General features: G+C 36.1%; 1 protein-coding gene and 1 long non-coding RNA gene across 2 annotated transcripts; one reads left to right on the plus strand and one right to left on the minus strand.

The window, feature by feature from the left end:
* Window positions 1–549: 549 nt before the first annotated feature.
* LOC134272725 (uncharacterized) lies at window positions 550–9,103 on the minus strand. The gene is made up of 8 exons (XM_062754923.1): window positions 9,061–9,103; window positions 7,649–7,876; window positions 6,911–7,109; window positions 6,092–6,292; window positions 3,022–3,129; window positions 2,594–2,797; window positions 941–966; window positions 550–705 (listed from the first exon to the last, which is right to left on the minus strand). Exons 2-8 carry the CDS (start codon window positions 7,862–7,864, stop codon window positions 586–588), a joined length of 1,074 nt encoding a protein of 357 aa, XP_062610907.1. The 5' UTR covers window positions 7,865–7,876; window positions 9,061–9,103; the 3' UTR covers window positions 550–585.
* A 14,489-nt stretch (window positions 9,104–23,592) lies between these two features.
* On the plus strand, window positions 23,593–25,605 carry LOC134272724 (uncharacterized). The gene is made up of 2 exons (XR_009993264.1): window positions 23,593–23,772; window positions 25,174–25,605. It is a non-coding gene; the product is annotated as an uncharacterized LOC134272724 (long non-coding RNA).
* Window positions 25,606–27,693: the final 2,088 nt, after the last annotated feature.

Here is a 27,693-nt window from a genome sequence, read left to right on the forward strand (position 1 = left end):
CACCTCCCTCTCTCCCATGGAATACATTATAGGGTGCACAAGCCTTTATTATGTGCAAAGAATATTATGCATGAAAATGAAATTGACCTTTTGAACTTAAAATAAATAGGGGTCATTTCTCAGTAGCAAATAATTGGAATTTTTAAAGTTTAAGGACATAACTGTCAAAAAATGCTCGAGCATGCCCAAAACAGAACTTGACCTAGATATCCTTAAAACTGTTTACCAAATTTCATTTTAATATGTGTGATCTCTGTGGAGAAAATGAATGGAAACTGATGGTGGACAGACAGACAGACAGACCAACAGTAGCAAAGCAATATGCCCTCCCTTCTTCTAAGGTAAGGTACTGCTGCAGAAATTACACATAAAAATAGATAGGGATTCTAAATTGTTCAAATGTAGGTAATGCATGCTCTTAGCCAGATTTTCTTACTTGATTAAACCTTTTATAAATTCATCAGATATAACAAATAAGTTCTAGCATGAATAAGAACTGTTTGTCTTTTGATCTTCATTATGGCATGTTTTACTGTATACATGTATGTAATTCTTTTACCCTCAATACAAAAAGAAGTTTCATATTTACCTTCGATAGAGGAAGTCTGCAAAACGTTTGACTGGCATGTTGGTAATTGTGAAGAGCTGGTTAAACCTGATTCCAAAGAACTCCATTAGTTCTTGGCGGTACTTGTCCTCCAGGGGTCCCTGGGTGGGGGAAGAAAGGCACCTGTCATGAACAGTAAAAGTCTGATAAAATACATCCCTGGGGTGGGGGCAGAAAGGCACCTGTCATCAACAGTAACAGGCTGATAAAATATATCCCTGGGGTGGGGGCAGAAAGGCACCTGTCATCAACAGTAACAGGTTGATAAAATATATCCCTGGGGTGGGGGCAGAAAGGCACCTGTCATCAACAGTAACAGGCTGATAAAATATTTCCCTGGGGTGGGGGCAGAAAGGCACCTGTCATCAGCAGTAACAGGCTGATAAAACATTAAGGATGGCAGTTTGATACAGGTTACCATATAAGTACTTGTTAAACAAAGTCATCATAGTTATAACCTTTTATACAAGTTATATTCGAACTCAATCTAATTAAAATTAGATGTTAGATCTGCCCAGATACTCGCTACACTGACATCCAACAACATCCCATATGGACACGTCAGAGGTCTAGACTTATTCGCTTCAACAATATACAATGATTTTGCAGGTGACGACTTGATTGGTTGATAGAGTTTGAATTCTGACGTGACCCTCAATGGGATATTGTTAGATGTTAGTATAGCGAGTATGCAAGCGGATCTAACATTTAATTTTAATTAGATTGATTCCAACTCATCACCATTACATCATAGAGAATCATGCATTTTATACTTACTGAAAAATAAAATGAATATCTTTCTTATTAACAGACCTATAACGAACAGTTTTCTAGCTCAAAAGTCCTTTAAACATTACAAATTTTTAATGAGGAGCAGAGCAAACACAGACCTCCAAAACATCAGAGGTGGGATCAGGTGCCATGGAGGAGTGAGCATATCCTGCCGGCCGATCACACCCACGGCGGTAAGGTTTCTTATTTATGCAGACTTTCAAGCTTCAAAATTGAAATGAATAAAAGACATTTGTGCTAGATTGTTCTGGCTTGTACTTAATGTAAATCGCTACCCTCCAATGACATCATAGGTTTTAGCAATATTTGTCATTAAAACTTAGTGCCCTATAAAAATATTTCTTTTGTAGAGTCAGTAAACTAATAAAGAGAATCATTAAATCATTTTTTTTTTAAAAATAAATCAATTCGTTAGGACAATGGTGCAAAGGGCAATAACTCTTATGTTACTTGATTATTTGTATTTTTTCTATTAAATAAGTATACATTTACACGGTACATTTAAATGTAGGAACAAGAATGTGTTATTTTAGAAAAGAAAGAAATGAATAATGGTGGAAAATATTAACTTTTATAGATTGGATCAAACAGCTTTAACTTGGTGACCACCTGAAATTTTCTTTTGGTTTACAAAAGTTATGAAAAAGAAAATGTTTCCTTTTTTTTTTTAAACTTGCTATTTTATTTTTGTTGTTGTAATAATTATTAGCAATATTAACTGAAAATTATAAAAATTGAATACTAGTATGTGACTCTGAATCTGACCTTTGTTGAATGATCCATACATGTAATGAATTGTCTACAAAATTAATGTTTTTTTTCTCTTGCACAAACAATTTTTTTTTTTACATGTATTCTATGTACACAGTACAGTCCCTTAAAGGGCATTTTTGTTCATAAATTCAAATATAAATGTATACTGTACAACAAGTAATATTTGTTCAGAATTTCATTTCATTTTTTTTGGTAAACAATTATCAACAAAATTAAATCCCACACAATTTTTTTTTATTATATGTGACCATAAATTGAATAGAGTTATTTTTGAAACAACAAAATCAATGCCTGCTAAGTTTTTTTTAAAAATGACCATTCATTAAACTTTTTGAAAATTAGTGCTTCTTTGGCATATATTACAAAGTATCCAGGTGATACATGTACACAGAAAAAAAAGAATGTCCCTGACCTACTTACCGAGAGGATTATAGACCAGGTCCAGTTTTAGGTCTGAGCCCTCCTCTCCGTACCCCAGGGAGTTGAACTTGATCAGGGCCTGTATGCTCCGATCAAACACCCCCTTCCCCCGCTGTTGGTTGACATTCTTTGCTGTGTAGCAGGGCAGGGAGGCTACAATGTTCACCTGGTGGTCCCTCATAAACTCTGCTGTGTCCTCCTGACCTGTAACACAATCAAACCAGCTCAAAAACTAATTCAAAGAACTTTATTAGCATTATAGTAATGGTATGATTTAAATTTTTTTTAAATTTAATTCTCCAGATTTAAAAAATTAATAACTTGTTCAAACTCTAAAATGTAAAAAGAGGAGATAATTGTTGATTAACAATGCTTCAGACTGATCATCAGACTACAAAGGGAGAAGGGAGGTCACTCTAATTACCTACCAGGTTCTGTGTGTACAGTGAGGTTACTCCTTACTATAATATTCTTCCCCAGTTCTCGACCCCCTCTAACCAGGTATCTAAACTCATCTAACAGCTCGGGGGCACCTCCTGTAAGACACATAAACAAGTATTTCAAATAATGATTAAAACAAAAAATATTTTCCAAGGTCTTCTTTCCAAGTTTTTTGCGCATTTAAATTATATAATCTAAAAAAATTTATAATTTTTTTTATATGTCTGTTTAAAAACTAAATCATGAAAAGCAGACAATTTGGCTGTATCAAGGATGTTTAGAATAAAATACATCAACAACTAGAAATATGTCCATAGGACATGAATGCCCCGCCGAGGATATCTTAGTAAAGCAACATGAAAATTTGTATGTGAATAAAATTTGATCAAGTTGGTTCAGGTAGGGCTTATAGTTAGTAGGGAATAAAAATGTAGGTCAGATCCAGCATCCAAAGCAAGTCTGGTAGTGTCCATCCCTAGATGCATCATCCATGAAAGTTTGGTTCAGGCAGGGCTTACAGTTACTTGGGAATGAAAATATAGGTCAGATCCAGCATCCGAAGCAAGTCTGGTAGTGTCCATCCCTAGCTGCATCATCCATGCAAGCTTGGTTCAGGTAGGGCTTATAGTTACTTGGGAATGAAAATAAAGGTCAGATCCAGCATCCGAAGCAAGTCTGGTAGTGTCCATCCCTAGATGCATCATCCATGCAAGTTTGGTTCAGGTAGGACTTATAGTTACTTGGGAATGAAAATATAGGTCAGATCCAGCATCTGAAGCAAGTCTGGTAGTGTCCATTCCTAGATGCATCATCCATGCAAGTTTGGTTCAGGTAGGGCTTATAGTTACTTTGGAATGAAAATGTAGGTCAGATCCAGCATCCGAAGCAAGTCTGGTAGTGTCCATTCCTAGATGCATCATCCATGCAAGTTTGGGCCAGGTAGCGCTTATAGTTACAAGGGAATGAAAATGTAGGTCAGATCCAGCATCCGAAGCAAGTCTGGTAGTGTCCATCCCTAGATGCATCATCCATGAATGTTTGGTTCAGGCAGGGCTTATAGTTACTTGGGAATGAAAATGTAGATCAGATCCAGCATCCGAAGCAAGTCTGGTAGTGTCCATCCCTAGATGCATCATCCATGCAAGTTTGGTTCAGGCAGAGCTTATAATTACTAGGGAATGAAAATTTAGGCCAGATCCAGCATCCGAAGCAAGTCTGGTATTGTCCATCCCTAGATGCATCATCCATGCAAGTTTGGTTCAGGCAGGGCTTATAATTACTAGGTAATGAAAATATAGGTCAGATCCAGCATCCGAAGCAAGTCTGGTAGTGTCCATCCCTAGATGCATCATCCATGCAAATTTGGTTTGGGTAGGGCTTATAGTTACTTCGGAATGAAAATGTAAGTCAGATCCAGCATCCGAAGCAAGTCTGGTAGTGTCCATCCTTAGATGCATCATCCATGCAAGTTTGGTACAAGTAGGGCTTATAGTTCCTTAGGAACGAACCTGCTCCAAAAACTTGAACCTGGTCACTCATCTAGAAAATATAGGTCAGATCCAGCATCCGAAGCAAGTCTGGTAGTGTCCATCCCTAGATGCATCATCCATGAAAGTTTGGTTCAGGCAGGGCTTATAGTTACTTGGGAATGAAAATATAGGTCAGATCCAGCATCCGAAGCAAGTCTGGTAGTGTCCATCCCTAGATGCATCATCCATGCAAGTTTGGTTCAGGCAGAGCTAATAATTACTAGGGAATGAAAATATAGGCCAGATCCAGCATCCGAAGCAAGTCTGGTAGTGTCCATCCCTAGATGCATCATCCATGCAAGTTTGGTTCAGGCAGGGCTTACAATTACTAGGAAATGAAAATATAGGTCACATCCAGCATCCGAAGCAAGTCTGGTAGTGTCCATCCCTAGATGCATCATCCATGCAAATTTGGTTTGGGTAGGGCTTATAGTTACTTTGGAATGAAAATGTAGGTCAGATCCAGCATCCGAAACAAGTCTGGTAGTGTCCATCCTTAGATGCATCATCCATGCAAGTTTGGTCCAAGTAGGGCTTATAGTTCCTTAGGAATGCACCTGCTCCAAAAACTTTAACCTGGTCACTCATCTAGAAAATATAGGTCAGATCCAGCATCCGAAGCAAGTCTTGTAGAGTTCATCCCTGGATGCATCATCTGTGCAAGTTTGTATCAACATGTGAAATTTGATAACACCATCTTGAATGGAATGTTTAAAACTGAGCTAAACACTAATTTATGAAAAGTGAGGTCAAGGTCAAAGGAAAGGTCAAGGTCAAAAAATGTTGATGCAGTTGCATAGCTCTCATCAATATCTATCAGCACATGAAGTTTGATGAAAATATCTTGGATAGTTTCTTGGAAACTTAGCTTTGAACAGAGCTAAACGCAAAGTGTGACGGAAGGACAGAAGGACGGAAGACGGACATGACAAACACTATATGCCCCGGCCATTTTCATGGCAGGGCATAACAAATCTCAATTTAATCAACCAAAGTTCTACAGCAACCTATCTAGGTGATCCTGTATATGGGAAGAGGGACTATTTTTCCCGTCTGACAAACCTGGTGATTTACCTGTGAGATCTAGGGTGTGGATTGAGGGACTATTTTGGATATTCTGTCTGACTACCCTTGAGATTTTCCAGTGTGATCTAGGGTGTGGATTGAGGGACTATTTAGGATATTATGTCTGACAATCCTGGTGATTTACCTGTGAGATCTAGGGTGTGGATAGAGGGACTATTTTGGATATTCTGCAAGTATTATTGTTATTATGGATTGAGGGACTATTCTGGATATCTGTCTGACTACCCTTGAGATTTTCCTGTGAGATCTAGGGTGTGGATAGAGAGATAATTTTGGATATTCTGTCTGACTATCCTGGTGATTTACCTTTGAGATCTAGAGTGTGGATAGAGGGACTATTTTGGATATTCTGTCTGACTATCCTTTTGATTTTCCTGTGAGATCTAGGGTGTAGATAGAGGGACTATTTTGGATATTCTGTCTGACTATCCTGGTGATTTACCTGTGAGATCTAGGGTGTGGATTGAGGGACTATTCTTTAGGATGTCCAGACATCTATCTGCGACTTCGCGGCTCATCATTTCTTTGCGGCGTGGTGAGGACTCCACATGACAGTGGTTACAGGCCTGGTTACAATACAGTCCTATGTTGGCCTGCAGGATCTCTATGGTCTTTTTAATTAATGCATCCTCCTTGTCTGCTCCTGAGATATGGACATTTCTTAATAAAGTAGACTAAAAATCAAATGTAAGCACATTTTCTCTTCTTTCACAACTGTTTTTCTTTGAAAAATTAATAGCTACATAGTAGGTATCAATGCAAACCATGGTAAAATCAAATTTTACAAACTTTATAGGTTTTGAAATTTATTATATACCCATCAATTTCCTTGTTTTTGTTACTGTTAATTTTACAGAGTTTGATCCGATTTTCCGGATCACCACACTGTGGTTTTCTGAATCCATATCACCACTCTCTGAAACTGATGACGTAGTACGCAAAAGTCCCTTGTTATTATGCTTTGTTTTATGGATAAATATTATACAATTGATCTCTAAAGTTTTATTCTGCTATATTTAGCTAGTTATAAGGGGGTATATAATAAATTTATCATTATAACAGTAACTTGATCCGAAGAGCCGTTCGCGTCTCGTTGACAGGCGCGGATCATAGATCAAACTTTCGTGTCTCGTTAGATCTGATTTCGACGTGATACGAATATACTGTTCTAATAATATATATATATATCATGTATGTTGTAAAACAGGACAGAGAATGATGATTTTTTATGTGTTTTCTAAATGAAATAAATGTCTATTACCTTGTGCCCCATTTTCTGCCCTCTTCAGTTTCCAGAATGTCTCAAAGTCTGGAACATTTAAATCAGTCAGAGCTCTCTGTCTGCGCTTTCTCTCCTCTCTCGTCATTTTCTTGGTCCCCATTTCTTTGATTTTTGCGGCTGTCAATTTGAAGTCTTCATCCTCATCCATGGCCTTCAATGTCTCTGGTATTAGTGAACCCTAATAAATGAGTGTGAAATATAAAACACTAACAAAAATAATATACTTATGATAGATAATGAATATAGCAAACTGATAAAAATAAACATAACAACATCTTCGCTAGTCAAGGGTTTCTGATACGCAACTTTCCTCATGAACCCTTGGCATAAGGTGAAGTCAAATGATGTTATTGTTCAAAGATGTTCAATTTACAAGGTTCTACTTAAAATGTTAAAACTGTGACTCTTTGCCTATAGTATTCTTTTATTAGTCTTTCTGAGGGCCTTTTAAAAATTCTTTTACTAGTTTTAACAATTTTTATTTAAAAAATGGCATATTTTAAAATTAATTTCTCATCAAAATTTTCCAATTTGTCGTTTTCCGTTCCCCAGACTGATATACGTGTATCCACATTACTGCAATGCTTTGATATTTACCAGCAAGTTACCATTTTTCAGAACTTGAATTCATAAAAAGGACTTTAAAATCATGTATTATAATTTTAAGATAATGTCAAATTATGTACATTAGTACCTGCTACAATGCTCTCAACAAACCTTGGTTCTTTCTGCCAGGGCCTGGAGTCCCTCCCATTTCGGTGTGGGGGGAGGCTTTTGTGGGCGTGTCAGACGATGACTGTTAATGTCCACAGACGTATTATAATCAGGCAGGTGAACATCTTTGTAGTGACTTCCTGTCTTTGAGCTACACAAGCGAAGGGAAAGTCCAAAGATAGGCTGGCAACGGATACAGACAGGTGTCAGATTCAGCATGCCTGAAAATCTGAGGGTCATCATAATGAATTAGTCTATGAAATGATTTCAAGATTTCACAGCTTTTCATATATTTTATACTTAAGTAGCTTTGATAAAAATGAAGGCATTTAATTCTGCTCATGTAATACACCCATTTTCTACTACCCCCTAAAATTATCTTTTGAAAAATGAATTATTAGATGTGTGTTATTCTTTTTGTGTGTCTTATACATAAGGGGGGGGGTTGGTAAAATTTAAAGTCATATTGACTTTCTATTTTCCTTATTGCTGAGTTTATAAGTGTAGAAGTTTGGGTTTTCCGGACCATGGATATCGGCCTGGATAGCTCAGTGGTTAGAGCGGCTGACTAGTAATACAGGGGTCCCGGGTTCAATTCCCGGTCCAGCCATATGTTTTCTTCGTGCATTTCTCCTTTCCTACTACATTTGGTGGCCAGTGTGGGGGGCTTTATTCAGGTTACAGTGTATGTGTAAATTAGTAATTCCTGGCAGGGCCCTAGAACTTGTGTCTTTGTGGTCGAAGACTGTTTAAGGAGGGAGGAATGTAGAAGTTCGGGCTTTATGGACTGTGGATATCGGCCTGGATAGCTCAGTGGTTAGAGCACCTGACTAGTAATGCAGGGTGCCCAGTTCGATTCCCAGTCAAGCCATGTTTTCTTCATGCATTTCTCCTTTCCTACTACTAAGTTTTTATTTTCATAATGTTCATTATAGTTCCGTGTGAAATGTTACAGCAATATATAAGTCATGATATACCGAAATTTTGTGAAATTAGTTTTAAATCTGTGTGTAAGCATCTTTAACAAGCACATTCTTTGTATACAAAATATTTTATTTTGCAGTCAGGTTGGATTACTTCCATTGAGTCACACACAAGCTATAGGGCCTATCTTTCGCCTGATTATTTGATTACAGATTACATTACATGCACACATCACTTAACTTTTACCATATTATTGGGATTATAAAATAACTATAATAAATGACATTTGACCTTATAATCTTTCGTTTCAATTTTTAGGACGAAGTGCTAGTTTAAGTTTAAAAACGCAAACAGGTAAACAGGTCAAGTTACGCATAATGTGAGAGATATCCTTGTTTGTTTTGCTTTCTTGACATTGTATTTATCTCTATGAAACACTATGCGCTTTATTATTAACTTGTTGTATGTATTTTTCTGTTCATGGTCTCACCTTTTAAAATTTAAACCCTTCAAATGAAAATCAATACACCTCTTTCACACATCTTTTGCCATAACCCTATAGCCATATGCCATTCAAGATTCGATCGGAAGTTCTCGGGATTTTTCAAACAGGAAAGTATGGAGCGTTCAAAGTATCACAACAAAAGCTGAAAAAATATGTTTTTATTCACGGGCACTGGAAGTTAATGTAAATTTTATATATAGTACGTACATGTATAAAAAAAAAAGCCCGCTTTAAAAACATGTTTAAAACAATTTGCAATATCAGACAAATTTTAAAACAAATTAAAACATTTTTGTAACCCCCCCCCCCCCACACACACAGACGCACATGTTTGAATAACAAAATATCATAATATTTCAATTCTAACATTATTTGATTTTTTATCATCAAAATCATGTTATGCTGTTTTTGAAAACGCTGTGTCGAGAACGCTTTTATTAAAAACGTGCCTAGAACGTACATAATTGTACTGAATTAAAGTATCATGAAATGTTTTAATCGGTTTGGAAAAAAATATTTTCTTTTGACATAATGACAATCGAAATGAAACGTGATGTACCTAACTCACAGGTCCCCTAACGGTTATTGACAGGTTTAGGCGATTAATACGCTGTTTTAAAGTACCTAAACATGCTTGGTGAAGAAATGCGTCAAATCTGAACTGAAAAAAAAATTAAGAACCTTAAGGTTTCAATGGAAGGACGTTTTTTGACTAGAAGCTGTGGTACACGAAGTCTCAGAATTTTTCCAAACTCTATATGATACACGTTTTTGATACCGTGGTCTAATCTGACAAAAAAGATGCATAGTATGTGTGAATGGTCACCTTGGTAACATGTCCCTAAAGGTGAGAAAAGGTCCCATTGTGAACGTTTGCAGATATGCAGACAAATGACGATAACTACCTCTAGGTAGAAAGGTTGATGGCTTAAATCCACGAAAAACCCAGATAGCAGGATGTTATTGGACCTTTGTTGGGCCAACAACGCTCCTTATGTTGGGCCACTGTTTGAATTCAATATTGGGCCATCGGTAATTTGCTCATCGGCCCTTAATCAAACCAACTTGTTGGCTTATTGTTGGGCCAATGTAACAGTTAAAATTGGGCCACTGTTGGGCCATTGTATTATTTCAGTATTGGGCAAACGTCATTTTTGAACAATTGGGCCATTGTAAGCAACTAATGTTGGGCCAACGGTAATTTGCTCATCGGCCCTTCATCAAACCAACTTATTGGCTTATTGTTGGGCCAATGTAACAGTTAATATTGGGCCACTGTTGGGCCAATGTATTTTTTCAATGTTGGGCAAACGTCATTTTTGTACAGTTGGGCCATTGTAAGCAATTAATGTTGGGCCATCGGTATTTTGCTCATCGGCCCTTAATCAAACCAACTTGTTGGCTTATTGTTGGACCAACGAACGGATATCATTGAGCCATTGTTGGGCCACTTATTCTTTCAATATCAGGAAAACATCATTTTTGGGCCAACGTTGGTTTGTATCTTATTAGCTCTCCATCATGACAACTCATTTGCTCTTCACTGGTTGGCCATTTGTCCTCAAAATTGACAAACAAATATATACAATAAGGTTATACTAGTTTTGTAGTACAGTTAAATGGTAAAAGCCTTTAATACTCTCTATATATGCTATATATGCTAGATTAATAGTTTAATACATATTCTCAATATTCTCATAGAATTGCCATCAACAAGTATTGCATTGTAAGTAGCTCTACATTAATTAAAAAAACTGAGAATAAAGATATCAAAATATAAAATTCAATTATAACATACTATAATTTTATTGCTCAGTGCATGAAGAAAACATTAATAAAGAATTAAAAGTGGATGCTCACTTCAAGCTATACATGTAGGGTTACATGACTGTATACTCCCTCTCTGATGTAAATTATGCACAAGTTCAGTAAATTACAGGTATCAATAAGCACGTCTAACAAATAAACAAAGCCCTCCTAGCTGTTCTTAAAATAATACTAGAATGAATCCCGTCATTTTGTTTACTTACAGAAAAAAAATTTTCTGGCATCTGCATCGAGTTTATAACCGACAAACAGACACAAAAAAAGTAGAACTACAGGAATGTCATACTATATCACAGAAAAAAGTTAGGCACTGCCACTTTCCTTCTGATCCCTCTCCTAAGTCTCCATTTCCTCTTCCCGAGTCTCCTCCTCCCCTTTCTTTTCTTCTCTGTCCGTTTCTTCCTCCCTCATCCCTGTCCTTGGCATACCTTAGCCATTCTTTGATTGTGTTCTCCATGTCTTTTTAGAATCTCCAGTAGCACTAAAATTGTAATATTAGGTACTTAATATATTTGTTACTTTTCTCAGTAAAGAGTAAACATACGATTAAATTTACAAGTATATCACTATATGTTTAAGCTGTCAATTAAGGAATTACCGTCTTTTTTGTTTCATGGTGTGATTAAGTGATTAGCTTGCGTGATGAAGGCATTTATGCATAATATTTATACGCTTGATATCATCATCAAAACAATTTTGATTCAATGTTGCCCCATATAAAATACATGTATTGAAAATTTGTCGTTACACTGAACAAATTTTAAATGAAAGAACCCAATTAATTTTTAGTACTGAATAAATTTTGTTTTAACTTCAGCAAATTCAACATTTTCAAAATGTTTGATCATGTTCTCGACGTTAAGTGTATATAAGTAAATTAAGTGGTAGACTTCGGAAATGTATTCTACTAGACACAAATTTCAATTTAAATAACGAGCAAATTATTAATTGTTTTAACTGTATCAAAACACATTTTTATACTTTCATTTATTTTTCTTGTATATAAACAAAAAATTTAATCACTGATTATTTATTTTGTTTCGATAAATTATGAGAATTTAAAATTTTTTTTTAGCTAGCTTGATTTTTCAAGTAGGATTGGTTGTAGATTTATTTTTGATTGTAGAGACGATCAGATTTGTTAATATACAAATTTGTAACAATCAAATGTTTATACACATTGGCCCAATGTTGGTCCAATATATCGGACCAACATATGACCAAGGAGCAAAATGACACTGGGCCAACGGCATTTGCCAACATCGGCCCAATGTTCTTGTTGACGTTTCGCCAACAATGTCGCATTTATTGGGCCAATGTTGGCGCGACGTTGGGCCAATATCTGTAGAAATAACACTCTACATTGGGCCAACGTTGGCCCAACATATCGGGCCAACATTGGGTCGATGAGCAAACTTAAATTGGGTCAATGCCATTTGCCAAAATTGGCCCGATGTAACCGATTACATTGGCCCAACGTTGGCCCAATGTAAGCATGCTATCTGTACAGTGTTGACCCAACAGCACCTGGCCTCTGCATTCCCCGTGTCTGATTTACACAGATTTGTACATGATATCGTTTAAAAACTAAACGTTAATTCAGCTGTGCCGAGGCAAACATATTATTAATACTTACAAAGTGAGTGCAGATATGCAAGGTATCAGTCTCATTACGCTCGTGTCAGATTAAAAATGGCGCGGATACTACAAGAAGCCCGATTGTTGTCTACCCATGATGCTCAGTCCGATTCATGGTATATTGGGCCAACGTAGGGCCGATGCCAATCTCCAAACAAATATTTTCTCTCATGATAATAGTTTTATGATATAATGCCAACAGTAAGCCCAAAAGTAGTGCACTATTATACATGACCAGCTATCAATATTCCATGTTGGGCCATTGTTGGCCCAATCAAGGTAACCCAACATAGATAATAGAACCATAATGTAAGATTTGGCCGACGGTGTTCTGCTATCTGGGTTATTACAAATAAATAAGCATATACACAATTCAAAAAATAGAATAAAACACTCTTTGGTGCTTGATCTCTTAAGTGCAAAGTTAAAATGTTGAAAATATCATATCTAAACAAAAGCAGTCATCCAATGATAAGCATGGACATAGAAAGTCCTCTCAATTATTTCAGAATGTACCAACGTTGTCCTAACGTAAAGCTCAGCAGCTAATTATAAAATTGACTCCATCAATTAGTTGGCAGTATAATAATTGGGCCAACGTTGGCCCAATATAAATATCCCATCTTTGAAGACCTAAACAAAATAACACTTGTGTGTATTACAAACATTGGGCCAACGTTGGGCCAACATACTACTACCAACTTGATAGGACACGTTCTTTAAGGGTGTATTACAAACAATGGGCCAACGTTGGGCCAACATACTACTACCAACTTGATAAGGCACTTTCTTTAAGGATGTATTACAAACATTGTGCCAACGTTGGGCCAACATACTACTACCAACTTGATAAGACTCGTTCTGTAAGGGTGAATTAGAAACAATGGGCCAACGTTGGGCCAACATAATACTACCAACTTGATAAGGCACTTTCTTTAAGGATGTATTACAAACATTGTGCCAACGTTGGGCCAACATACTACTACAAACTTGATAAGGCACTTTCTTTAAGGGTGTATTACAAACAATGGGCCAACGTTGGGCCAACATACTACTACCAACTTGTAAATACACTTTCTTTAAGGGTGTATTATAAACATTGGTCCAACGTTGGGCCAACGCCATGATCCTTCCTTCCTTGGAAACTAAAGTGAATGGAAGTTGCTTACGTTGGACCAACGTTGGGCCAACATAGGAATTCCGTCATGGTCGAGAAGGTTGACTTGGTAACATTGGTCTAACGTTGGCCCAACGTTGTTCCCCCAACGCCAACCATACAACCTTTAACAAATGTTGGCCCAACATAGTCATGCTATCTGGGAATGAACTAAGTGGAGATGAATAACATTATTCGAGCTCAAAAGTCCATAAAACATTACAAAATAGGAGCGGAGGAAACACAGACCTCTTAAATATCAGAGGTGGGATCAGGTGCCATGGAGGAGTGAGCATCCCCTGCCGACCGGTCCCACCCGCCGTATTTCCCTCGTCATATTCGGGAAATAAGGGAATGATCTGTTGATCCGTTGACAACTCAGTGTGTAAATGATGGCCTAACAAGTAGCATGTTTAGTATGAAAAACGTCAGTCAGCATTTGACTTAATGATAAATTATTGTATTGGCTGACAAGGTCATTGTGTAGACCATAGAAATAACGAAATGACGACTTTAAATATAATTATAAAAATAAACCAGTACATGGAAACCAAATTTTTATCAATAAATTAAGTCATTCATTTTTATAAAGCCAGATACTTTCAATAAAAGTCATCGTAGTTCTAAGTGCAATCGAATGATGAAATCCACGCCAAGGAGAACATATTTCTGAAAGTTGGCAATACTAGTATTCGCTTTGGTTTTATACCGTTTTAATGTTAAGAGGATCAAATCTACTCCCTTTTTATTTAAATCTCAATCCATCTTTTTTATAGCACATTTCTGTAATTATTTTAAATAAGAGGCCCATGGGCCACATCGCTCACCTGAACACTGTGGCTAGGAAAAAATAGAAATTGGTTTATTATTAAAGAGTTTAAATCAAAAGGTAGTCTCATGAACAATCATGGCTTTGCTATTCTTGAGAAGAAGATTAATACAGAATTTTCCTATACATTTCTATGTAAAACTTGGGTCAGCCATTGTGGCCCCGCCCTACCCCGGGCGGTCATGATTTGAACAAACTTGAATCTACACTACCTGAGGATGCTTCCATATGAATATGATCAATTATGGCTTTGTCATTCTTGAGAAGAAGATTTTTAAAGAATTTTCCTATACATTTCTCTGTAAAACTTTGGTCGGCCATTGTGGCCCCGCCCTACCCCCGGGGGTCATGATTTGAACAAACTTGAATCTACACTACCTGAGGATGCTTCCACATAAATGTGATCAATTATGGCTTTAACATTCTTGAGAAGAAGATTTTTAAAGAATTTTCCTATATATTTCTATGTAAAACTTTGGTCGGCGATTGTGGCCCCGCCCTACCCCGGGGGGTCATGATTTGAACAAATTTGAATCTACACTACCTGAGGATGCTTCCCTATAAATATGATCAATTATGGCTATGTCATTCTTGAGAAGAAGATTTTTAAAGAATTTTCCTTTATATTTCTATGTAAAACCTTGGTCGGCCATTGTGGCCCCGCCCTACCCCGGGGGGTCATGATTTGAACAAATTTGAATCTACACTACCTGAGGATGCTTCCACATAAGTTTCATCTTTCCTGGCCCAGTAGTTCTGGAGAATAGATTTTTAAAAGATGCCATTAATTTTTCATCAATTCATGATTATCTCCCCTTGGAAGAGGGCTTGGCCCTTCATTTGAACAAATTTGAATTCCCTTAACCAAAGGATGCTTTGTGGCAAGTTTCGTTAAAATTAGCGCAGTGGTTCTTGAGAAGAAGTCGAAAATGTGAAAAGTTTACAGACAGACGGACGGACGGACGGCTAGACGGACAGACGGACTACAGACAAAATGTGATCAGAAAAGCTCACTTGAGCTTTCAGCTCAGGTGAGCTAAAAATCGTTTAAAGTAATATTTGATATTAGTAAGTGATATTTGATATGACTTTGTTGCCAACAAACTGTTTTAGACAAAATGTCTATTGACGTATTTTTGTATTCATATGAAGCTGAATTCGTCCCAAATCTTAAACGACTGAATAGAAGAAAACACTTGACATGCAACTCGACATTCAGATATATCGACTACGTATTGTCAATTAATAATCATTATGGTTATTTCCATTCTTATGTCCATACGATATACTATGTTAACTTTTCAACTTTCCTTACTTATACAGAAATTAACCTTCTTCAAATGCATACATTGTTTATATCTCTCAGCTGATTTGATGCGCAAGAGCATATTCTACACGTGTATGAACAAATTTTAAAACGAGCTAGGTAAGTTATGGACATACAAGTTGCTGAAAGAATATCAGCAGTCTTGTTTTACGTCCCCATTTCGTAAATTTTATTGTCGATACAGTGACCTTGTCGACAAATACAATTTATCATGAAGACTTATGCTGACTGAATACTTATTGTTAAGCCAGTATATGCACACTGAATTTCCGCCGGGTTTTCCGATATTTTCCGATCACGACACGGAGCACAAAGCGGGTGTGACAGGTCAACAGGGGATGCTCACTCCTCCATGGCACCCGATCCCTCCTCTGATGTTTTTAGAGGTATATCAAATAATGGTCTAACTATTTATATCAATGAAATATATGGAGAATACGAACATAATTCAAGCTCAAAAGTCAATTAAACAATATAAATTAGGAGCAAAGCAACAAGGAACTATCTAAGGAGTTGGTAGCGATACAGATAAATGTGTTATAGCAGAAATGACACCGGTTGGTTATTCAACTACTCACCTACCTAGGAAACATAAGAAGGGGGCGGACTAGCTATTATCTACAAACGATACATCGATATACGACCTATCAAACACATACACATTTTGAACACATGGATTGTGTCATAGGGATGCCAAACTGCGTAAGTTCTCGTTTGTGTGCTATTTATCGCCCTTCCCCATCAAAAGGAAATAATTATCGAAAGTCGACCTTCTTTGAGGAATGGTCAAAATATCTTGACAATCGGATTATTCTTGCGGAGGAACTTATATTACTTGGTGACCTAAACTTCCATCTCGATCGTCCCAGTGACTCTGATTCAAAGACGTTCATGAAAATATTAAATGATCATGGACTTTCCCAAAGAGTGCGATTCATGTCCATGGCCATACCTTGGACGTCATGATTACTAGGTAGGACAGTTTCATTCTTCTATCTGATCTGACGATCAGTGACCCAGTTTTGTGTGATAACAGAGGAAATCCTGCAAGAGACCATTATGCTGTTCATGCTCTGATACAAATCTCTAAACCAAAGCCTGAACGAACAAGAGGCCCATGGGCCACATCGCTCACCTGAGAAGCTTTGACCATTCTGTTCTTTACCAGATTTCCCCCCTGTAGTACATTATGTATCCCCACCCTACCCCACTGTTCATAATTAAGACATTTTGAAATCAACTACCCCAGGATCCTTCCATGTGCAAATAAGTTTCAGCTTTTCTGGCCCAGTGGTTCTTGAGAAGAAGATTTTCAAGAATTTTCCTATATATTTTTATGTAAAACTTTGATCCCCCCATTGTGGCTCCACCCTTCCCCTGGGGGTCATGATTTAAACAATTTAAAATCTACATTACCCAAGAATGCTTCCACATAAGTTTCAACTTTTCTGGCCCGGTGGTTCTTGAGAAGAAGATTTTCAAAGATTTTTCCAATATATTTCTATGTAAAACTTTGAATACCAATTGTGGCCCCACCCTTCCCCCGGGGGTCATGATTTAATTTAGAATCTACACTATACCAGGATGCTTCCACATAAGTTTCAGCTTTTCTGGCCCAGTGGTTCTTGAGAAGAAGATTTTCAAAGATTTTTCCTATATATTTCTATGTAAAACTTTGATTCCCCATTGTGGCCTCGCTCTTTCCCCGGGGGTCATGATTTGAACAATTTAGAATCTACACTACCCAAGAATGCTTCCACATAAGTTTCAACTTTTCTGGCCCAGTGGTTCTTGAGAAGAAGATTTTCCAAGATTTTTCCTATATATTTCTATGTAAAACTTTGATTCCCCATTGTGGCCCCGCCCTTCCCCCGGGGTCATGATTTGAACAATTTAATATCTACACTACCCTAGGATGCTTTCACATAAGTTTCAGCTTTTCTGGCCCAGTGGTTCTTGAGAAGAAGATTTTTTAATGACCCCACCCTATTTTGGTCTTTTCTTGATTATCTCCCCTTGCGAGGGGATATGTCCCTTCTTTTTAACAATTTAAATTCCCCTTCACCCAAGGATGCTTTGTACCAAGTTTGGTCAAAATTGGCCCAGTGGTTCTTGAGAAGAAGTCGAAAATGTGAAAAGTTTACAGACGGACAGACGGACAGACAGACAGACAGACGGACGGACGACGGACAAAATGTGATCAGAAAAGCTCACTTGAGCCTTCGGCTCAGGTGAGCTAAAAACTGTGTCTTTCAGGAAGTTAAGAGAGATTAACATTGATGAATTTAAGAAAGACATTTCTTCATCAGTCAGTCAGCAAAACATGGACATGCAGATTGATGAATTAGTGATGACATATAACACCAGTCTTAAATGTATCCTTGACAGCCATGCACCTGTTCAGACAAAAGAAATAACCATAACTTAGACCAAAAACACCATGGTATAACGCCAACTTAAAAGCAGCCAAGCAGGCTCGTAGAAAAGCAGAGCGGAAGATGCGTGAAACTGACTTAACGATACACAAGCAAATTTATAGACAATTTTGTACCGATTATTCAAAACTGCTGCTGCAATCGCAGCAGGATTTCTACTCCACAAAGATATTAGAAATTGGACATGACCAAAAACAACTATATAACCTAACTAACAATCTCATGGGGAAGGTTAAGGAGACTGTCTTTCCAGCACATGACAGCAAACAGATGTTAGCAAATAGATTTTGTGAGTTTTTTGCTGGAAAAATTGAAACGATCAGATCTGAACTTAGTAAATCTAAGCTAGTTAATGTTAGTGAGGCACTAAAGAGTGATATTCAATATGTGGGTCAGAAACTTGTTGTTTTCACTGAAGCCACAAATAAGGAGATCTATGATATCATCATGGGAGCAGCAACTAAGTCTTGTGAGAATGACCCAATCCCAACATCTTTACTTAAACCATGCATTGAAGAGTTGCTTCCCTTAATAACAGTGATAATAACAAATCATTATCTGGATCTTCAGTACCGACAACCTTCAAAGAGGCTATAATTCGCCCTATTCTGAAGAAACCGGAACTTGACTGTAATGAACTGAAAAATTATAGACCAGTTTCCAACTTACCATTTATTTCAAAAATACTCGAAAAGGTAGTATCAACAAGACTCAAGCATCATCTGGAAGTGAACAATCTACAGGAACCACTGCAGTCAGCATATCGAGCATGCCACTCTACAGAGACGGCACTCCTCCGAGTCCATTATGACATTGTATCAGCGCTTGATAAAAATTCCTGTATGGCCTTAGTGATGCTAGACTTGTCAGCTGCGTTTGATATGATCGACCATACCATCTTACTCAGACGTCTCAGGTTCTCTTTTGGGATTTCTGGGGCAGCTCTGGAATGAATTGAATCCTGCTTGACTCAGCGCACACAAAGGGTAGTCATTGGTGGGAGTGCTTCCGAAGATCTTGTTTTGCGGTTCGGAGTACCACAAGGCTCAGTCTTGTATTGCCTTTTCTCGAAGCCTATCGGTAAAATTTGTCGTGATCATGGCATGCTGTTCCACTGTTATGCAGATGACACACAAATATACTTTGTTATAAAACCGAACGAAACATGGCCAGACTTAAAAAGTCGACTAGAAACTTGTTTAGCTAACGTGAGAAGCTGGATGTGCACAAATCTACTAAAATTGAACCAGGATAAAACTGAGTTTATTGTTTTTACACCAAAGAGTCAGCTTAAAAGATCTTTTACACACCAACTTGATTTTGATGGTTCTGTCATCTGTGAATCAGATTGTGTGAAGAATTTGGGAGTGTTTTTCAACAAATTACTTACCATGGAGAATCAGATTAGCGCAGTGTCCAAATCCTGTATTTACCACCTACGAAATATTAGTCGAATTCGTCCATTCATAACAGAAGATGCTTGTAAGACTCTAGTTGTCGCTCTAGTTACATCAAGACTTGATTATGGAAATGCACTACTCTACTGAATTACAGAGACAAATATATCACGGCTACAGAGAGTACAAAATACGGCAGCAAGGATTGTCACCCGAACTAAGAAGCATGATCATATCTCCGAAGTCCTGATATCTCTTCACTGGCTACCAGTTAAATTTAGAACATATTATAAGATCCTTTTATACACTTTCAAAGTACTTCAGGGGACATCACCATCATACCTAAAGGAACTCATAACAGTCTATAAACCGTCAAGGACTCTACGCTCGTATGACTCCAAACAACTTGTGAAACCCCGTGTTCGCACGGAGACATACGGAACGCGTCGATTTGACCATGCAGCAGCAACTTTGTGGAATGGTTTACCGAAAGCTCTCCGGTTTCAGAGGTCACTTTTAGCTTAATTTTAAACAGGATCTTAAGACTCATCTTTTTAAGATAGCATACGACGTGTAAATTTTTTATTTTTTAACAAGTTATCGAGTTTTATTATCCTCAGACTATTTATTTGGGCACAACCTGTATTGTGTGAAATTTTTAAGTTGATCTCAAGTTGATCTTAGTCCAGCAGCTTATAATTTTAGCTTACTCTTATGTTAGTAATGATCTCGTACAATGATTTTAGGTTTTATGTTTTTATGATTATCATTTTGTATCTGAAACACTGTCTGTTCAGCGCCTTAGAGTAATTTATTTTAAATAGGGCGCTATACAAATGTTATTATTATTATTATAAGGATAATTTTGTTTTCTGATGCAGAACAAGACAAAGCCCCCCCCCCCCCCCAGTCTACAGGGAATACTCACTCCTCCATCATTAAATACGTTTAAGTGAACTTGAATTTAGGGCTGCTTAATGTTTGTTGTCTTCACTTTTCATTGACAATAATAATGCTATATATATTTTAGAGATCCGAAGGCAATTGAATACCGGCTTTAGTGCCAATCGGTAAACCGAAAGTTGTTTCTACCTCTTAATCGGTTAGTTGTTTATAAGATTTTCAGGTATTTTTTTCATTTCAAATCCTATTAATATTCTAATTAAAAACAGCAACAAAGGCGTTGCAAGTAGAAATATTCTGCTTTTGATTAACACCTTTTTTCTATTTTATTTCAATTAACATAGACAAAATAAGAAAAAGAACCCATAAGATAAAAGAAAAAAAAAAAGCACGTGACACATGCAAGTCTCAGATACGTTTTAAAAGAATTCAAAAGACATGTCTTGCAAGCTCAGTTTGCTTTGTCGAGATACTCAAAACTAAGTCTGAATTATCGACAAATTAACAATGCATATGTTTGTTCAATAATTCAATTTAATAGGTAACTGCAAAAGATAGAAGAGGTAATGCACACATAATAATTATAATCAATTAACGTTCTCGACGTCCATTAAATTAAAAACACTACAGATCGAAACACAGATACGGAGAAGCCGTGTGACAATTTAAAACACCTCAAAAAGTTGACCAAATATCCCAAAGATGTCAATGTGATGACATTGTTTTCAGATTTAATCAAATATCTTTTTAAAGTCACCGATAACAGACTCTATAAAGATAACCATCCTCCGGACCGCGGAACAGGTTAACCTATTGGAAATTGCAATCCCTTAGTACATATTTGGTTCTAAGATAAGCAAGCACAGCAAAAAAAGCCTCTTGTTCAACTAAAGAAAAAGTGCTGAATGAAATCTCAATTGTAAAACAATTTTCTTTCATCGTTTTTATTTTAATATTATATAATTTCAGTTCAGTGTCCACAAATCACAACAAAAATAGACAGATTGACGTAAATTAATTATGAAATCTCATTTGCACATTAAAAAGGGCTAGACACATCTTTTTATTTCACATGAAAAAAAAGTGAGCAAGCTCACATACCCGATACCCCACGCTCCCCCAAACCTCAAAGTGCTGAAAATCCCGGAAAAAATAAAGGAATCGGAATTTCCTGGCAATATGCACATCTACATATTGTTTCCTAAATATCTACAAAGTCTGATGAAATTCCGTGCAGTTGTTTATGAAGAGTTGCACTGACAAACTGAACATCGCTATATTCCAGGTATGGCCAAAATCTAAGTTGAAAAGTGCCGAAATTCCCAGAAAAATAAAGGAATAAGAATTTCCTGGTAATATGCACATTTCCACATTCTGTCCTAAATATCTGCAAAGTTTGACGAAATTCTGTGCAGCTGTTTAAAAAGAGTTGTGCTGACAAACTGTTCATCTCTATATTCAAGGTATGGCCAAAAATCTAAGTTTTTAATGCGGAAATTCCCGGGAAAAAAGGAATTAGAATTTCCTGGTAATATGCACATCTCCACAGAGTGTCCTAAATATATACAAAGTTTGACGAAATTCTGTGCAGCGGTTTAAGAGGAGTTGCGCTGACAAACTGTTCATCTCTATATTCAAGATATGGCCAAAAATCTAAGTCAAAAAGCCCGGAAATTCCCGGAAAAAATAAAGGAATTGGAATTTCCTGGTAATATGCACATCTACCACTGTGTCCTAAATATCTGCAAAGTTTGACGAAATTATGTGCAGCGGTTTTTGAGGAGTTACGCTGACAAAAAAACAAGGACTGACGGACTGACTGACTGACTGACTGAGTGACGGACGGGTTAAAAATATTATACCTCACGCAACTTGTTGCGTTTAGTATAAATATTCTCATATACGATGGGTTTCCTTAAATTTTTTTCAAAGCATATGCTTTGAGTATACCTAGAAATATTTTTTTCGGTCAACAAAATACTGAAAATGTTTATCTAAAATTCAACTTTATAGCATAAATACAAATTTATAACATATCTTTAAGAGAAATATTTGAATTTCATTTCGCCAAAAGTTATATCATAAACATGAATTTAATATTTCGGTGATTGTGCAATGGTTTTGGGTAATAATTCTCAATTAAAACAAAATGATAATCAGAATTTTTAAACTTGGAATCGTAGAATGAGCATACCGCCTTAAGATAATACTGTTAAAAAGGTTGGCTCCTGTCATCAATAGTATTGAGAATTTTTTGTCAAGTATATTTTTAGAATTTACACGCATAGCTTAAAAAAATCAAAACAAAAAATAATGTTTGTACGCTTCTTTTAGCATTACAGGCAATAAATATAGCCTTTTTGCACTGTAATTAAGTCTTACACATGATTTTCCCTTTAATATTTTTTATCCAAATGAATTGGTGGAACAAACATGGTCTTTTTTTTCAACATATGGAGATAACGAACAGTATTTATGATCAAAAGTCCATAAAACAATACAAAACAGGATGCAGAGCAAACACGGACGTTCAAAACATCAGAAATAGGATCAGGTGCCGTGGAGGAGTGAGCATCCCTTGCCGATCTTGAATAGTCACATTAAAATTTGTGACAACAAAAATAGTTTCAAATTACTACGCATTGTCAATTATTTGACCTTTCTGCATTCAAAAAATGTGTTATTTTTCTGGAGTTGAAAATTTAAAACAAAAATAAAACCTAAGTAAGTATTGCACCAAAAAAAAAAAAAGCCACGAGAAAACTTATCACGTGTTTATGCACCTCGACCAAGACTAGTTTTTCTCATCCTCTTACGACATGTTGTTCACATATCAATTATCTATTTAAGATTTATATCAATGAAAAGTACAAAAGATTTTAGAATAAGAATGATTTTAACGATATATGAGATTGTAATATATTATCCATGTAGGTAGTTAATACCATGTCATGCTTTGTCAGTGTGGCATATCACACTGCAGCTGGGGCTACGTATATATACAGGTTTCTCGCCCAATGGCGATCGCACCAACAACACGTCTAAGATCCTCCTATTTCACCCCAGGTTTCAGATGTCAGACAAAACCAATCCTGTCACAGAACTGAATATATAAATATACATATAAAGCATGCTTCACGAGTATTGAGATTTGAATTCCATAAGAGAATAATTATAAAACGTGAGGTATGTGTATTTATATTATATTTAATTCATTAATGAGTTTCGTACTATAAAATTAAGATAAGTTTTATATTTAATGACATCGTCTTTATTGACTAGATGTATCTTATGCTTACCCTCTAAATGGTAAGGAAGCAAGCAATCTTCTGTTATTATTCTCTGAAACTTTACATATGCATTGATATACATGCAGTGTCGATATCGAAAAAAGAACATTAAGTTCTAAATGAATTTTGTTGTCGGGATGATCTCATAATTGGTAATGCATGAGCATGCCTTTATGCTTAGAAATGTTTATAAATGAATAAACCTGATCACAAATATGTGCTGCCTTATTATGGAGGCCTGCTGTTTATTGTTATCACTTGAATTTTTGAGTTTATTTCTAGACAACAGCGATATCTGAATTTTCATAAAAATAGATTCCCTTTAAAATATCAGTCTTTTGAAAGGTTATCCGAATGTGACCTCAGAAGTAAAATGAAGTGAAATATATGGAGATAACGAATGGTAATCAGGCTCAAAAGTAAAACAAAATGGGAGCAGAGCAAACACGAACCTCAAAAACCTTCAGAGATGGGATCAGGTGTCATGAAAAGCAATCGAAAATTACAAATAACGTTGAACCCCGTTTCTTGGGAGTCATTTTCAAAATGTCATTACTAGGGCCTATGATTTCCAATATACTTTAATTTTGTTGGCATTTGATCTCAACATATCTTTTCAATTTAAGAAGTTGATTAAAACTTACAAATTATCAAAAAGATCTTCAAAGAATACAAATCTATATACATTAAACAGGGCATAAAACACGTTCCCCTGGAAAATCAAGAAATCGGGTACCTAATATGAAAAAAACATCCCCTGTCGATCGGTGCCACTCATCCTCTATAAGTAACTATCTCTATAAGTATAATTTTTAGGTAGACAGAATATTTCGAGGTACATATGTACATATGGTTCAATTTGCTAAAACAATTATTATAACGACCATGAAATTTAAGAAGTTGCTGACTTTAAACGAGAATTTTTTTTAATTTCTGAAACACTTTATTTCCTTTACATGTACTAGTTACCCAAGGATTGAAAATGACCGTAGGACTCATAACATGCTTTAAATTAGTATCAAATCATCATAATATGCAGGTGATATCAAATGAAAAAGGTAAAAATATCAAAAAGTGATCGATCTGAAAAAAAAAATCTACAAACAAAACTGATATAAGCTGGGCTTAAAACACGGACCTGGAAAATATAAAAGATTACATCATATTTCGAGAAGTTTAAGCATTGTCTGTTGATCGGCCACATAAATGGAGTCTATTTATAACACTTTTTGTGGTACTTTTTGAGGTGATATATGTAGAGTTCATGTGCTTCTAAAAGTTTTTTTTTATGCTTCAGATTAAAGATGATGAAATATTACCTTTTAATCGCTTTGCAAGCTGCTTTTCTCCAACTGTTCGTTTCGGCAAGATTTGACCGATTTGGTGAACGTCAGACATTCCCGTACACTAGTCTACCTGTTCATGTTGATCAGGGTTCTGCTGATTTCATTGATCGACATAATAATGACCTGCTATTTCCCATGGTGCATCATGGTCTACACGACCAGCCTGATCAACACGGCGTGAAGAGGGACATGGGAGCCATGTGGAATAAATCAACAGCGGCTAGCCAGGCTTCCACTCCACATCAACATGACCAATGCAAACACACCAGAGGGACCAGTTACCAGAGATTCATCAAAGACAGATTTTCCGCATTTAGTAGATCCAACATCCGAAGACTGTTATATCGATTTGGAAAATAATTTGATAAAGAGAAAATTTGAAACTTAAGGTCTTTTGTTATTTATATTTAATATTTAAATTTTGATGTTTCATTTATATCACAGTATGATGCGATTAAAAAATGAAAACATCTATCGTTTTCACTTTGGGGGAATGAAGGTACAAACACACACAAGATCCGTGGACATTCCAAAGGCGGGATAAGGTGATCAGGGGGAGTAAGCATCCCCTGTTGACCGGTTACACTTTGTAACAACTGGTAAGGTTGAGAAACTATTCTACAGTCAAATTCTCAAGCTTATAGCGAACACTAGATGGAATGCCAGGAGGACAGGCCCTAGAATGTTATGCATTTAGAGAATTTTTTTGTGTTGAATAATTCTTCATTTATTACATTAATTATAGGTATATTTTTCGAAAAACTTTTAAGTAAATACTAGTATTCTGTAAATACTTAAGGAATCATTGTCTAGTTAGGATAGTATGCCAGAGAAACGTGGGATAATTTGCATAAGGCGCGAAGGCCGTTATGTATAAATTATCCCACTATCGTTGATGTCCCTGGCATACTATACTAACTAGACAGTGATTCCTTATATTTCCATTTCATATCATTGTGAAATAAAATTATAGAACTATATCATCCGAAACATTTGAATGTTGCGTCCTAGAGAATAAAAGTACAAAATATTGCACAACTTTTCTACAATGAAACATATGGAAATAACGAACAGTATTCAAGATCAAAAGTCCTTAAAACAATACAAAATAGATGCAAATCAAAAACGGTCCTCCATCTGGCTCCAAACATCACCGGTGGGATTAGGTACCTGACAATGACCTTGTCAGCAAATACAATTTATCATTGAGTCAAATGCTGACTGACGTTTTTCATACCAATTGTTAGTCCATTATTTATACACTGAATTGACGACGGATATTTCCGTTATTTCTCGATCATGACAAGAAGCACACGGCGGGTGTGACCGGTCGGCAGGGGATGCTCACTGCTCCATGGCACCTGATCCCATCTCGATGTTTTGGAGTGAATGCAGTGAAAATTATATGTTCACAAGGATGTGCATTTTATTTAATTTGAGTTTATCTAATTAATAGTTAGTCTATGTTCCAATGTTTTCTGTGTAGGACCTAGTAGTTGTTGTAAATATATCTGCATATTTATCTTGATGAATTGAATTCAGACGTGTTTTTTTTTTTTTTTTTACGTCATAAGCCTTTTATTCATTGGTAAAACTCCCAGACTTTAACTTTGTGTAAAACATTTCTATCATATTAGATATCATTTGGTTCAATAAATATTGTTTATGTGGACTATCTGAAATCTTAAACACAAGGAAGTTGTCGTTATGGAAATGAGAAACATAATTATATTTATCCTTATAAGGTATATATTCAAATAACGTTTGTATATATTTGGTTAACTTGTTTGGCATTTTAATAAATGCTCAATTACAACAAACATTTTGTTTTTATATTTGTAAAAAAAGAGCAGAGTGAATGATGGATGGAGAAAATGAATTATTTTGAGGAAGTTTGACATCCAACTTGGAGATTTTTTTTAGTTTGAGTATTAAGGATTTTTGTAGTGAAGTTTTGAGTAAGATTGATTAGAAAGTCCTTTAATGTTAAGTTTAGATCTTTATATTGTGCATTGCTATGGAGCCTAAATTTAAGCTAGTTTATCAATTTTCACTGCTTAGTTCATTATATAATAGTTTAGTTTCAGAAAGGATTTGAAGATTATATTGCTATACTGAATACGAAAGATGTTATGTATATGAGTCACTGAGTCAAAATTATTCTTGGTCATGCTAACACATTGACATTAGCATTATTTTAAAAAGGAATTTAAGATCGAATTCTTAGTATCATTTATTGGAAAGTTTGTATTTGTTACTGGGTACGGTATTCATAACGAGGCGGCCCTGTCTCTAAATCTGATTGAAGTTTTTTACAAACATGCTCACGATGTGTCCTTTCAAAATAATTTTATTATTTGGAATTATTTCTTACCATTTTTCCGCCAGAGGTTTGGGAAAATGGGGCATTTTTTTCAATAATTACAACTTTTTACGTAGCGACGTCATCACGACGTTACTATTTTTGCGTT

Source organism: Saccostrea cucullata, unplaced genomic scaffold (genome assembly GCF_032062105.1).
Source record: "Saccostrea cucullata isolate Sc308-1 unplaced genomic scaffold, CSIRO_AGI_Scuc_v1 ctg8418, whole genome shotgun sequence".
Classification (NCBI taxonomy): domain Eukaryota; kingdom Metazoa; phylum Mollusca; class Bivalvia; order Ostreida; family Ostreidae; genus Saccostrea; species Saccostrea cuccullata.

Excerpts from the sequence above, each read along its gene's own strand:
- LOC134272725 (XM_062754923.1), bottom strand. The coding sequence starts at position 7,864 with ATGCTGAATCTGACACCTGTCTGTATCCGTTGCCAGCCTATCTTTGGA. Across the intron at positions 6,293-6,910 it reads GGCAGAAAATGGGGCACAAG|GAGCAGACAAGGAGGATGCA; the intron begins GTAATAGACATT and ends TCCATATCTCAG. Across the intron at positions 3,130-6,091 it reads CCACACCCTAGATCTCACAG|GAGGTGCCCCCGAGCTGTTA; the intron begins GTAAATCACCAG and ends TGTGTCTTACAG.